This window comes from Pristiophorus japonicus, chromosome 20 (assembly GCF_044704955.1).
Source record: "Pristiophorus japonicus isolate sPriJap1 chromosome 20, sPriJap1.hap1, whole genome shotgun sequence".
Classification (NCBI taxonomy): Eukaryota; Metazoa; Chordata; class Chondrichthyes; family Pristiophoridae; genus Pristiophorus; species Pristiophorus japonicus.
Window position 1 is genome coordinate 93,306,950 of NC_091996.1, and position 14,182 is coordinate 93,321,131.

The 14,182-nt window shown below is 56.4% G+C and overlaps 1 protein-coding gene across 1 annotated transcript in view; it reads left to right on the top strand.

Annotated features, from left to right (window-relative positions):
- dnah2 (dynein, axonemal, heavy chain 2) overlaps positions 1–14,182 on the top strand; it is a 242,216-nt gene that overhangs the window by 197,884 nt on the left and 30,150 nt on the right. The window contains 6 exon segments of the mRNA XM_070863165.1: positions 1,413–1,538; positions 6,598–6,746; positions 7,960–8,026; positions 10,666–10,816; positions 12,409–12,557; positions 13,939–14,072. Coding sequence (XP_070719266.1) covers positions 1,413–1,538; positions 6,598–6,746; positions 7,960–8,026; positions 10,666–10,816; positions 12,409–12,557; positions 13,939–14,072 — 776 coding nt within the window.

Sequence of the window (14,182 nt, forward strand, 5' to 3'; positions counted from 1 at the left end):
TGAGCAAAGGTTTAACGATCTTGAACCGCTGCAGTCCCGTGTGGTGAAGGTGCTCCCACAGTCATATCATCATCACAGGCAGTCCCTCGGAATCGAGGAAGACTTGCTTCCACTCATAGCATGAGTCCTTAGGTGGCTGAACAGCCCAATACGAGAGCCACAGTCCCTGTCACAGGTGGGACAGACAGTGGTTGAGGGAAGGGGAGGGTGGGACTGGTTTGCCGCACGCTCCTTCCGCTGCCTGCGCTTGGTTTCTACACGCTCTCGGCGACGAGACCCGAGGTGCTCAGCGCCCTCCCGGATGCACTTCCTCCACTTAGGGCGATCTTTGGCCAGGGACTCCCAGGTGTCAGTGGGGATGTTGCAGTTTATCAGGGAGGCTTTGAGGGTGTCCTTGAAACGTTTCCTCTGCCCACCTTTGGCTCGTTTGCCGTGGATGAGTTCCGAGTAGAGCGCTTGCTTTGGGGAGTCTCCCACAGTGCTGACTTTGTCGTTAGCGGTTTTGTTACAACCGAGTGTCTCGCTGGGCATTTCAGAGGGACAGTTAAGAGTCAACCACATTGCTGTGGGTCTGGAGTCACACATAGGCCCAGACCGGGTAAGGACGGCAGATTTCATTCCCTGAAGGGCATCAGTGAACCAGACGGGTTTGTACGACAATCCGGTTGTTTCATGCTCACCGTTACCGACACTGGCATTTTAATTCCAGCTTTATTTAATTACCTGCATTTACATTTCCCCAGCTGCTGTGGTGAATCTTTGGAATTCTCTGCCCCAGAGGGCTGTGGAGGCTCAGTCTTTGACTATATTCAAGGCGGTGATCGATAGATTTTTGGATATTAAGGGAATAGGGAGAATGCAGGAAAGTGGAGTTGAGGTTGAAGATCAGCCGTGATCTTATTGGATGGTGGAGCAGGCTCGAGGGGCCGAATGGCCGGCTCCTGCTCCTGATTCGTATGTTGAAATGCCGCCTGCCGATGTGTCTGGCTGGTTGGGATAGCCACAGTTGCCTATTGTCTGGGTATATATTGCAGTCAGTGGTTATAAACTATTATATATGTAGGCACCTTGTTACTGACTCCACGAGGCAGAGGTACGGTACTTAAACTGTACAGACTGTAGTCCGTTATTGTAGTGAGGACACCAAGCTGTGAGCTCCCTTTTATACTGGGATACCTTCAGTGTGCAGGTAACCCTTAGACCTCCAGCAGCAGCACCCTCTGGTGTACAGGTAAGGTGTGTACAGGGTGAAGGGACATCATATAACAATACAAGCATGCATACATAATACTATCGATATGGAACGCTGTGTCCTTTACATTCCACCGGCAGAATGGCTGGAGTGCTGTTTCATCGGCGTCCTTACCCCTCACATTCTCACCTCCAACAGCGCTTTTTCTGCTTTGTGCCAGGGCCTGGAATCGGACATGGGATACCTGGTCGGTGACTGCCTGCTGGCCTCAGCCTTCCTCTCCTACATGGGCCCTTTTCTGTCCCACTACCGCGACGAGATTGTTGCCAACATCTGGATGAAGGAGGTGAGCGGCAGTTATCTCCCTCCCTGCTGCCCCGGTGCTCTGACGTGCATGCGCTGCCTTTGAGGTTCCCGGCGGACCCAGAGTTCCCGTGTGGCTCGCAGCGGGAGCCCAGGGAAGGAGGAGCACTCGTGTGCAAGTGTTATCTTTCAATATTTTATCGACCCTGTTATGGTCCTTGCCCCTCGGAACTTTCCCCTCCTGTTCCGTCTTAGCTCCAGATTCTCGACCCTCCCTACTGCGTATCGTGTTCAAATCCTCACTCCTCGCACCTTCTGGCTGAACACACTCTTCGCAACCTTGCTGTCATATCTTACCCTGAAATGAGCTTCCGACCACATACCTGCAGCATATAACTAAGACCGCCTATTTCCACCTCCGTAACATCGCCTGTCTCCGCCCCCTGCCTCAGCTCATCCGCTGCTGAAGTCCTAATCCGTGCCTTTGTTACCTCCACACTTGACTATTCCAACGCACTCCTGGCTGGCCTCCCACATTCAACCCTATGAAAACTAGAGCTCATTCAAAACTGGGCTGCCCCGTGTCCTAACTCGCATCAAGTCCCGCTCACCCATCACCCCCTGTGCTCGCTGCCCCGTGTCCTAACTCGCACCCAGTCCCGCTCACCCATCACCCCCTGTGCTCGCTGACCCCGTGTCCTAACTCGCACCGAGTCCTGCTCACCCATCAACCCCTGTGCTCGCTGCCTCGTGTCCTAACTCGCACCAAGTCCCACTCACCCATCACCCCCTGTGCTCGCTGCCCCGTGTCCTAACTCGCACCGAGTCCCGCTCACCCATCACCCCCTGTGCTCGCTGCCTCGTGTCCTAACTCGCACCGAGTCCCGCTCACCCATCATCTCCTGTGCTCGCTGCCCCGTGTCCTAACTCGCACCGAGTCCCGCTCACCCGTCACCCCCTGTGCTCGCTGCCCCATGTCCTAACTCGCACCGAGTCCCATTCACCCATCACCCCCTGTGCTCGCTGACCCCGTGTCCTAACTCGCACCGAATCCCGCTCACCCATCACCCTCTGTGCTCGCTGACCTACATTGGCTCCCGGTTAAGCAACACCTCGATTTCAAAATTCTCATTCTTGTTTACAAATCCCTCCATGGCCCTCGCCCCTCCCTATCTCTGTAATCTCCTCCAGCGCCCCCCCTCCCCGAGATGTCTGCGCTCCTCTAATTCTGCCCTCCTGAGCATCCCTGATTATAATCGCTCCACCATCGGTGGCCGTGCCTTCTGTTGCCTGGGCCCCAAGCTCTGGAACTCCCTCCCTAAACCTCTCCGCCTCTCTCCCTCTGTCCTCCTTCAAGACGCTCCTTAAAACCTCTTTGACCAGCTTTTGGTCACCTGCCGTTATGCAACTCGGGTCAAATTTTTTATCGCATAACACTCCTGTGAAGCGCCTTGGGACGTTCACTACGTTAACGGCGCTATATAAATGCAGATTGCTGTTGTTCCTCCTGCTCTAACTCATCCTGTTGCAGCATGTCCTGGCCCCTCTCAGTCTTCCCTTCCTCCTGCCGTTTACACTGATAAACCCCCGAACCCGGGGCCACCGAGCCCCCAGTGTCACTCTGGCGGAGTTTCCTCACAGAAATTTACCGCACGGAACGAGGCCATTCGGCCCATCGTGTCCGCGCCGGCCGACCAAGAGCTACCCAGCCTAATCCCACTTTCCAGCTCTCGGTCTCTAACCCTGTAGGTTACGGCACTTCAGGTGCACATCCAAATGTGGGGAGGGTTTCTGCCTCTACCCCCCTTTCAGTCAGTGAGTTCCAGACCCCCACCACCCTCCCCTCAAATCCCCTCTAAACCTCCCCCCAATTACTTTAAATCTATGCCCCCTGGTTGTTGACCCCTCTGCCAAGGGAAACAGGTCCTTCCTATCCACTCTATCCAGGCCCCTCATCATTTTATACACCTCAATCAGTCTCCCCTCAGCCTCCTCTGTTCCAAAGAAAACAACCCCAGCCTATCCAATCTTTCCTCATCGCTAAAATTCTGTAGTCCAGGCAACATCCTGGTAAATCTCCTCTGTACCCTCTCCAGTGCAATCACATCTTTCTGTAATGTGGTGACCAGAACTGCACGCAGTACTCCAGCTGTGGCCTAACCAGTGTTTTATACAGTTCAAGTATAACCACCCTGCTCTTGTATTCCATGCCTCGGCTAATAAAGGCAAGTATCCCGTGTGCCTTCTTAACCATCTTATCTACCCGGCCTGCTACCTTCAGGGATCTGTGGACCTGCACTCCCAGGTCCCTTTGTTCCTCTACACTTCTCAGTGTCCTACCATTTAATGTATATTCCCTTTGCCTTGTTAGCCCTCCCCAAATGCATTACCTCACACTTCTCCGGATTGAACTCCATTTGCCACTGTTCTGCCCACCTGACCAGTCCATCGATATCTTCCTGCAGTCTGCAGCTTTCTTCATTATCGACCACACGGCTGATTTTTGTTGGCCCTCTGTTGGGTTTGCGTTCCCGCTGGGTCTCACTACACGCGGTCTCACTGTCTCACTGCGCGGTCTCACTGTCTCACTGCGCACGGTCTCACTGTCTCACTGCGCGCGGTCTCACTGTCTCACTGCGCGGTCTCACTGTCTCACTGCGCGGTCTCACTGTCTCACTGCGCGGTCTCACTGTCTCACTGCGCACGGTCTCACTGTCTCACTGCGCACTGTCTCACTGCGCGGTCTCACTGTCTCACTGCGCGGTCTCACGGTCTCACTGTCTCACTGCGCGGTCTCATTGTCTCACTGCGCGGTCTCACTGTCTCACTGCGCGGTCTCACTGTCTCACTGCGCGGTCTCACTGTCTCACTGCGCGGTCTCACTGTCTCACTGCGCACGGTCTCACTGCGCGGTCTCACTGTCTCACTGTGCGAGGTCACACTGTCTCACTGCGCAGTCCCACTGTCTCACTGCGCGAGGTCACACTGTCTCACTGCGCAGTCCCACTGTCTCTCTGCGCAGTCCCACTGTCTCACTGCGCAGTCCCACTGTCTCACTGTCTCACTGCGCTGTCTCACTGCGCGGTCCCACTGTCTCACTGTCTCACTGCGCTGTCTCACTGCGCGGTCTCACTGTCTCACTGTCTCACTATCTCACTGCGCTGTCTCACTGTCTCACTGCGCTGTCTCACTGCGCAGTCCCACTGTCACACTGCGCGAGGTCACACTGTCTCACTGCGCAGTCCCACTGTCTCACTGCGCGGTCTCACGGTCTCACTGCGCTGTCTCACTGTCTCACTGCGCGGTCTCACTGTCTCTGCGCTGTCTTACTGTCTCACTGCGCGGTCTCACGGTCTCACTGTGCTGTCTCACTGCTGTCTCACGGTCTCACTGCGCGGTCTCACTGTCTCACTGCGCAGTCACACTGTCTCACTGCGATCTCACTGTCTCACTGCGCGGTCTCATGTCTCACTGCGCAGTCCCACTGTCACACTGCGTGAGGTCACACTGTCTCACTGCGCAGTCCCACTGTCTCACTGCGCTGTCTCACGGTCTCACTGCGCGGTCTCACGGCGCTGTCTCACTGTCTCACTGCGCTGTCTCACTGTCTCACTGCGCTGTCTCACTGTCTCACTGCGCGGTCTCACGGTCTCACTGCGCTGTCTCACTGTCTCACTGCGCGGTCTCACTGTCTCTGCGCTGTCTTACTGTCTCACTGCGCAGTCTCACGGTCTCACTGTGCTGTCTCACTGCGGTCTCACTGTCTCACTGCGCTGTCTCACGGTCTCACTGCGCGGTCTCACTGTCTCACTGCGCGGTCACACTGTCTCACTGCGATCTCACTGTCTCACTGCGCGGTCTCATTGTCTCACTGAGTGGTCTCACTGTCTCACTGCGCAGTCCCACTGTCTCACTGTGCAGTCCCACTGTCTCACTGAGCGGTCTCACTGTCTCACTGCGCGGTCCCACTGTCTCACTGCGCGGTCTCACTGTCTCACTGCGCACGGTCTCACTGTCTCACTGCGCACTGTCTCACTGCGCGGTCTCACTGTCTCACTGCGCGGTCACACTGTCTCACTGCGCGGTCTCACTGCGCGGTCACACTGTCTCACTGCGCGGTCTCACTGTCTCACTGCGCGGTCACACTATCTCACTGCGCGGTCTCACTGCACGGTCTCACTGCGCGGTCTCACTGTCTCACTGCGGTCTCACTGTCTCACTGCGCGGTCTCACTGTCTCACTGCGCGGTCTCACTGTCTCACTGCGCGGTCTCACTGTCTCACTGCGCGGTCTCACTGCGCGGTCCCACTGTCTCACTGCGCGGTCTCACTGTCTCACTGCGAGGTCCCACTGTCTCACTGCGAGTTCCCACTGTCTCACTGCGTGGTCACACTGTCTCACTGCGGTCTCACTGTCTCACTGCGAGGTCCCACTGTCTCACTGCGTGGTCACACTGTCTCACTGCGCGGTCTCACTGTCTCACTGCGAGGTCCCACTGTCTCACTGCGTGGTCACACTGTCTCACTGCATGGTCACACTGTCTCACTGCGGTCTCACTGTCTCACTGCGCGGTCTCACTGTCTCACTGCGAGGTCCCACTGTCTCACTGCGTGGTCACACTGTCTCACTGCGTGGTCACACTGTCTCACTGTCTCACTGCGAGGTCCCACTGTCTCACTGCGTGGTCACACTGTTTCACTGCGGTCTCACTGTCTCACTGCGCGGTCTCACTGTCTCACTGCGAGGTCCCACTGTCTCACTGCGTGGTCACACTGTCTCACTGCGTGGTCACACTGTCTCACTGCGAGGTCCCACTGTCTCACTGCGTGGTCACACTGTCTCACTGCGTGGTCACACTGTCTCACTGCGGTCTCACTGTCTCACTGCGAGGTCCCACTGTCTCACTGCGTGGTCCCACTGTCTCACTGCGTGGTCCCACTGTCTCACTGCGTGGTCACACTGTCTCACTGCGCGGTCCCACTGTTTCACTGCGCGGTCTCACTGTCTCACTGCGCGGTCTCACTGCGAGGTCCCACTGTCTCACTGCGTGGTCACACTGTCTCACTGCGCGTGGTCACGGTCTGCGAACGATGTGCCCACAGATCAGCGTACGGGCCGTGCCCTGCTCCCCCGAGTTCGCCTTTGCCGACTTCCTCTCCAATCCCACCACCGTGCGAGACTGGAACATCCAGGGCCTGCCAACCGACGCCTTCTCCACCGAAAACGGAGTCATCGTCACCAGAGGCAACAGGTAAGGCGGGGGAGAGGGGGGGGGCGCGGGTGTCGGTGGGGGGGAGTCGGGAGCTGGGGGCAACATGGCACCAGCGGCCCAGGGTAAAGGGGAGGGCAATTGGGAACCGCCTGCGTCAACGTATTTGAGGTTGGAACAGACCCGGGACACGGTTGGATGGCCACGTGCCGTTGTGCCGGGCTGGCAGAGACCCTCTGCTCGCCGCGCTTCCGTTCGGTGCTTTTGTGTCGGCCGTGGCTCAGTGGGCAGCTCTCTCTCTCTCTTGCCTCTGAGTCAGAAGGTCGTGGGTTCGAGCCCACTCCAGAGACTGGAGCAAAAATCCAGGCCCACACTCCCAGTGCCAGTGCTGAGGGAGGGCCGCACTGTTGGAGGGGCAGTACTGAGGGAGCGCCGCACTGTCGGAGGGGCAGTACTGAGGGAGCGCCGTGCTGAGGGAGGGCCGCACTGTCGGAGGGGCAGTGCTGAGGGAGGGCCGCACTGTCGGAGGGGCAGTGCTGAGGGAGTGCCGCACTGTCGGAGGGGCAGTACTGAGGGAGAGCCGCACTGTCGGAGGGGCAGTGCTGAGGGAGCGCCGCACTGTCAGAGGGGCAGTACTTAGGGAGCGCCGCACTGTTGGAGGGCCAGACTGAGGGAGCGCCACACTGTCAGAGGCACAGTATTGAGGGAGTCCTGCACTGTCGGAGGGGCAGTACTGAGGGAGCGCTGCACTGTCAGAGGCACAGTACTGAGGGAGCGCCGCGCTGTCGGAGGGGCAGTACTGAGGGAGCGCCGCACTGTCGGAGGGGCAGTACTGAGGGAGAGCCGCACTGTCGGAGGGGCAGTACTGAGGGAGCGCCGCACTGTCGGAGGGGCAGTACTGAGGGAGTGCCTCACTGTCGGAGGGGCAGTACTGAGGAAGCGCCGCACTGTCGGAGGGGCAGTACTGAGGGAGTGCCTCACTGTCGGAGGGGCAGTACTGAGGAAGCGCCGCACTGTCGGAGGGGCCATGTTTTGCATCAAGACGTTAAACCGAGGCCCCGTCTGCCCTCTCGGGTGGGGTGGACCGTGATATCACCTCCCTCTAACTAAGGCCAGTGTGCATTCCGTCCCAGACAGTGGCAGCTGAGCCAGTCTCTTGGTGTAAGGGGTGTGATAGCAAAGAGCAGTTCGACTCAGTGGGACATGATGAAAGTTGTGGAATACATTGGTTGACGTTGGGCCCTCCCTCCCCCAGGTGGCCACTGATGGTGGACCCACAGGGTCAGGCCCTGAAGTGGATCAAGAACATGGAGCACTCTCAGGTATGAGGCCCGTATAGAGCAAGTCGCAACACTAGTGAGGGTTATAAATGCTAAATAATTACACACTGACTGTTGACATCACTGTGTCAGCCAATGCGTTGGAGGCAGGGTGGGACTGGGACAGGACGCTCAGCAAGCAGTCTATATTACAGCAAACACAGTCTATTTAAAAACAAACAATCGCAAACGGGAGCTCGTGATCGAAACTGCACCAACGTCTCCCGATAATAGCAGGATTATTTCCCCAGCAGATTGCTGTCAGTGGAAGATGGTCACACAATACAATGATACAAACCAGCCCCAGTCTCTCACCGCAGAGCGGTCCCTGAGCGTGATTGACGGGGGAGGGGGGAATGACCCAATCGTCTCCATTCTGGCCAGGGATAGCGGGATTGCTCTATGCAGCCAAATAAACAACGTTTCCTGCACAGTTTCTGTCTCTTCAAGGTTCCCATCCACTCTGCAGGCATAAATGCAAACACTCGAATTGGGATAGCGTGACTCAGGTGGAATAGGTTAAGAATAGGTACTCGACCTTTGACCCTGCACCATAAGCTTTGACCCTGTCCCCACAACCTTTAACTCTGCCCCATAACCTTTGACCCAGGCCCCAAAAGCTCTTCAGTAAAATAAATAAGTATAGTTCAACGAAAAAATACAGTTCCAAAATTTAAATAAATAACACCTCCTCAGACACCATGAAACGCGGAGACACAAGGCGGGTGTAATATTGGATTTCAGCAACTGACTCATCAGCCACAACAATAATTAACGGCCAAGTGAATGTAGGAGGGCAGAGAGAAGGAGGACAAGATGAGAAAGACCCCAAACTGACACGTTCCCCTGAGATACACCCACCCCGAGGGAGACCACACCTAACCCAACATGCAGCCCTTACTGTCACATCGGTAAACGCAGTAATGTCTGCATATGTCTGCTGATTAGCTTTACTCTGTATCTAACCCGTGCTGTACCTGCCCTGGGAGTGTTTGATGGGACAGTGTAGAGGGAGCTTTACTCTGTATCTAACCCCCTGTACCTGCCCTGGGAGTGTTTGATGGGACAGTGTAGAGGGAGCTTTACTCTGTATCTAACCCCCTGTACCGGCCCTGGGAGTGTTTGATGGGACAGTGTAGAGGGAGCTTTATTCTGTATCTAACCCCGTGCTGTACCTGCCCTGGGAGTGTTTGATGGGACAGTGTAGAGGGAGCTTTACTCTGTATCTAACCCCGTGCTGTACCTGCCCTGGGAGTGTTTGATGGGACGGTGCAGAGGGAGCTTTACTCTGTATATGATCTCACTATAGCTAGGCTTGAATGCTGCTAATGCAACTGGGGACAAAAATAGAAATTAAAATGTTTCATTCCGTTCCCCAAAGGAATGAATTGTGCAAAGAAAGGCATTAGTGGAATGTCAGTGAATAAATGAGAATGAGTCACAGTGGGTTTGCGAGCGTGTCCCAGGGCTGGGGAATCGCAAAATCATTGGGCAGTGTACACCACCATCTGCTGGCCATCCCCCGGGACTACACCGGCTCACACTGCACTCTCTGTCTGCTCTGTCGCCGCATCCGGCTCCCTCACTCACTGAGAAAACTACAGAGGCTCAATCGTGCACAGACCAGAGCCCGAAGTACTCGCTGGACGATTGGCCTCTCCTGACAGACTCCGTCCGAATTTCCTTTCTGCTGATACTAGAAGGGAACATTGAGCGGGGGCGGGGGGGTACAACAGGCATGCAAACCAGTACCGCCCGTTCCGTTGCGCGCCCCCTCCTCCCCACCGCGGTTGAATTTCCCGGGTGGCTCTGGATGTGACGGTGTAACCCAGCTCGTGGATTCCGCTCTGCACCGGCGAGCGGAACGATGGCCAAGTGGCGAGTCCCGAAGGAGCGGAAACGATGTCGTTTAGGCGCCGACGGCTCTGCCGGGTGGGTGAGAAAGCCACGACGGTTGAATCTAGTCGGACAGAGAGAAGGGGAGGCAGGAAGCAGTCCTTTGGTGGCACTAAGCTTTGGGGTTTGCAAACGTGTAATATTCTGAGGGGGCTGGACAGGGTAGATGCAGGGAGGATGTTTCTCCCCGGGCTGGGGAGTCTAGAACCAGGGGTCACAGTCTCAAGATAAGGGGTCGGCCATTGAGGACGGAGATGAGGAGGAATTTCTTCACTCAGAGGGTGGTGAATCTTTGGAATTCTCTGCCCCAGAGGGCTGTGGAGGCTCCGTCTTTGAGTATATTCAAGGCTCAGATCGATAGACTTTTGGATATTAAGGGATATGGGGATCGGGCGGGAAAGTGGAGTTGAGGTCGAAGATCAGCCGTGATCCCATTGAATGGCGGAGCAGGCTTGAGGGGCCGAATGGCCGACTCCTGCTCCTAGCTCTCACGTTCTAACAGCAGACACTGCGCTGGGGCTAGATTTCAATGCCGTAGTGACTCACAGGTGAGGGAGAGTTTGTCGGGCCGGGTAGCTGGAGCTTGGGAGGAAACAAGAGGAAAGTTCTCCAATTTCTCCCCCTCTCCTGTTATGTGAGGAGGCCTGAGCTCGACATCTTCCCGCCCAGCCCAGGGTTGGCGGACCATGGGGCCCCCTGGAACACTGTGACCCACACTAACCCGTTTGTCGCTGCATTCTCCGCAGGGACTGAAAGTCATAGATTTTCAGATGACCGATTACATGCGGGTGCTGGAAAATGGAGTGCAGTTCGGATCGCCTGTCTTACTCCAGAATGTCCACGAGGAACTGGACCCATCGCTCGCCCCCATACTCAATAAATCTGTCACCAAAACGGGTAAGTGTCACGGTCATATCTCTAGAGAAAGAAAGATTTACATCTATATAGCGCCTTTCTTGACCACCGGACGACACAAAGCGCTTTACAGCCAATGAAATACTTTTGGAGTGTGGTCACTGTTGTAATGTGGGAAACGCGGCAGCCAATTTGCGCACAGCAAGCTCCCACACACAGCAACGTGATAATGACCCAGATCATCTGGTTTTTTTGTGATGGTGATTGAGGGATAAATATTGGCCCCAGGACACCGGGGATAACTCCCCCTGCTCTTCTTCAAAATAGTGCCCCGGGATCTTTACGCCCATCTGAGAGAGCAGACGGGGCCTCGGTTGAACATATCATCCGAAAGATGGATGTTGGCCAAGGCCCATACCTGACGAGGTCGGGATCCCTATGGCACCAGAAACACTCATCGGGAACACTGAAAAGGTTCAAAAGAAATGTATTGGTACCTGGGTTTCCAATCCACAGTGAGTGGGCTGAATTATAATGGCTGCCCCCACAGTTGAGGTTGGATAAAATGGCCGCCTTCGCACAAGCTGAATTAAAATGGCGTCTTTTGCGTGTGATTTGCAAAGACCGAGGTTCGCTTCCCTGGTGAGGTGGTCTCAACTCTGGGAGCTGTGTGGGTGTTTCTGTCGTTTCCTGGGCCAGAGAGGGTGAAGAATCGGCACGGATTCCCCGCTCCTGATTTGGGGGGAGGGGGGGGGCTAGGATCGAACGTGGCTCTGATTCGCTCCCTCCGCCCCCCCGGGGCCGATAGCCTGCCGACACACAACATGCCTGAAAAATGGCAACTTGGGCAAAGTGCGAGAATAACACAGGATTACACGGGATATACGGCACAGAAACAGGCCATTCGGCCCAACCAGTCCTTACGCCCCACTCGAGCTTCCTCCCGTTCCTCATCTAAATCTATCTGCATATCCTTCTATTCCTTTCTCCCTCATGTGTTTGTCCAGCCTCCTCTGAAATGCCTCGATACTATCCGCCTCAACCCCTCCCTGTGGCAGTGAGTTCCACATTCTCACCTCTCTGGGTGAAGAAGTTTCTCCTGAATTCCCCATTGGGTTTATCAGTGACTGTCTCATATTGATGGCCCCGAGTTCTGGTCTCCCCCACAACTGGAAACATTCTCTCTGTATCCACTCCATCAAAACCTTTCATCATTTTAAAGACCTCTATTAGGTCACCCCTCAGCCTTTTTGCAAGAGAAAAGAAACCCCAGCCTGTTCATCCTTTCCTGATAATGTATACCCTCGCATTTCTGCTATCATCCTTAGAAATCTTCCCTGCACCCTCTCCAGTGCCTCTATATCCTGTTTGTAATATAGTGACCAGAACTGTACGCAGTGCTCCCAGTGTGGTCTACCCAAGGTCCGATACAGGTCTAGAATGGTGAAGAAGAATGTTCAATATGAGAATGTAATGATGCCGTTCAACAAGCAAAGAGGCTGAGGTGATGTCTCTGAGCCTCTCTGGAGGCGGTGCTGGGATCGCCGGCTTCCCGCGCCGGTAATAGAGCCGGCGGCACTCGTTAATGCCGGGGGTGACCGCTGCTCTTTCCCCCCCCCCCCCCCTCCCCACAGCTGGGCGCCTGCTGATGAAACTGGGCGACAAGGAGATCGAGTACAACACGGCCTTCCGCTTTTACATCACCACCAAGTTATCCAATCCGCACTACGCCCCCGAGATCTCCACCAAGACCACCATCGTCAACTTTGCTGTCAAAGTGCAGGTTAGTGCCTGCCCGATACTGCTCAGTGAGCATGGAGGGGGGCGGGGGCAGGGCAGAGTGATGGTAGAGTGGTGTATTGGGTAGGGTAGAGGGGGTACGAGGAGAGTGTGGGGTACGGGGAGAGTAGGGGGTGGGGTAGAGGGGGTACGGGGAGAGTGTGTGGTACAGGGAGAGTAGGGGGTACGGGGAGAGTGGGGGGTGGGGTAGAAGGGGTACGGGGAGAGTGGAGGGTGGGGTAGACGGGGGCACGGGGAGAGTGGGGGTACGGGGAGAGTGGGGGGTACGGGGAGAGTGGGGGGTGGGGTAGACAGGGGTACGGGGAGAGTGGGGGTGGGGTAGAGGGGGTTACGGGGAGAGTGGGGGGTGGGGTAGAGGGGAGTGGGGGATGGGGTAGAGGGGGGTACGGGGAGAGTGGGGGGTGGGGTAGAGGGGGGTACGGGGAGAGTGGGTGTAGGGTATAGGGGGTGACCGGTAGAGGGGGTGTACCGGGAGGGGAGGTATGGGAGGGGTGAGGGTAGAGTAGAGGGGGGCACGGGTAGGGTAGAGTGTAGTATTGGGTGGGTAGTGGGGGTTAAATCCCGTAATGATTTAAGGAATGGTTGGATGCTGTGATGGGTGGAGGGGGGATCATTCTGAGTCAGGGTGGGCTGAATGACTTTCCTCAGCTCAGCCCTATCCTGCAAATCGCTCTGTTCGCCCAGTCGGGATCTTCCCATGCCCACACAATAAACCGGCTGGGGACTGCTGTCTGTAGGGAATGGGGGGGGTCTGTGGGGAATGGGGAGGTGTCTGTGGGGAATGGGGAGGTGTCTGTGGGGAATGGGGGGTTGTCTGTGGGGAATGGGGGGTTGTCTGTGGGGAATGGGGGTGTGTCTGTGGGGAATGGGGGGGGGTGTCTGTGGGGAATGGGGGGGTGTCTGTGGGGAATGGGGAGTGTCTGTGGGGAATGGGGGTGTCTGTGGAGAATGGGGGGGTGTCTGGGGAATGGGGGGTGTCTGGGGAATGGGGGGGTCTGTGGGGAATGGGGGGGTGTCTGGGGAATGGGGGGGGTGTCTGGGGAATGGGGTGTCTGTGGAGAATGGGGGAGTGTCTGGGGAATGGGGGGTGTCTCGGGAATGGGGGGGTCTGTGGGGAATGGGGGGTATCTGTGGGGAATGGGGGGGTCTGTGGGGAATGGGGGGGTATCTGTGGGGAATGGGGGTGGTCTGTGGGGAATGGGGGTGGTCTGTGGGGAATGGGGGGTCTATGGGGGTCTGTGGGGAATGGGGGAGTCCCTCACCTGTGCGAAGGGGGGGGCGGTCTGGGCCTTTTGTGGGTGCGCGTGTGTGTGTGTGTGTGTGTGTGTGTGTGTGTGTTCACTGATGCCCGGCCTGTGCCACAGGGGCTCGAGGCACAGCTACTGGGCATCGTGGTGAGGAAGGAACGGCCAGAGCTGGAGGAACAGAAGGACTCGTTGGTCATGAACATCGCCGCGGGCAAGAAGAAGCTGAAGGAGCTGGAGGACGAGATCCTGAGGTAAGAGGGCCCGTTCTGACCCCTGGGCAAGGGCCAAAGGTCAAGGAGTTCCAGCTGACTGATGGCAACATGGCCTTTGGCAGCCCAAAGCAGTTGCTCATACAATCATA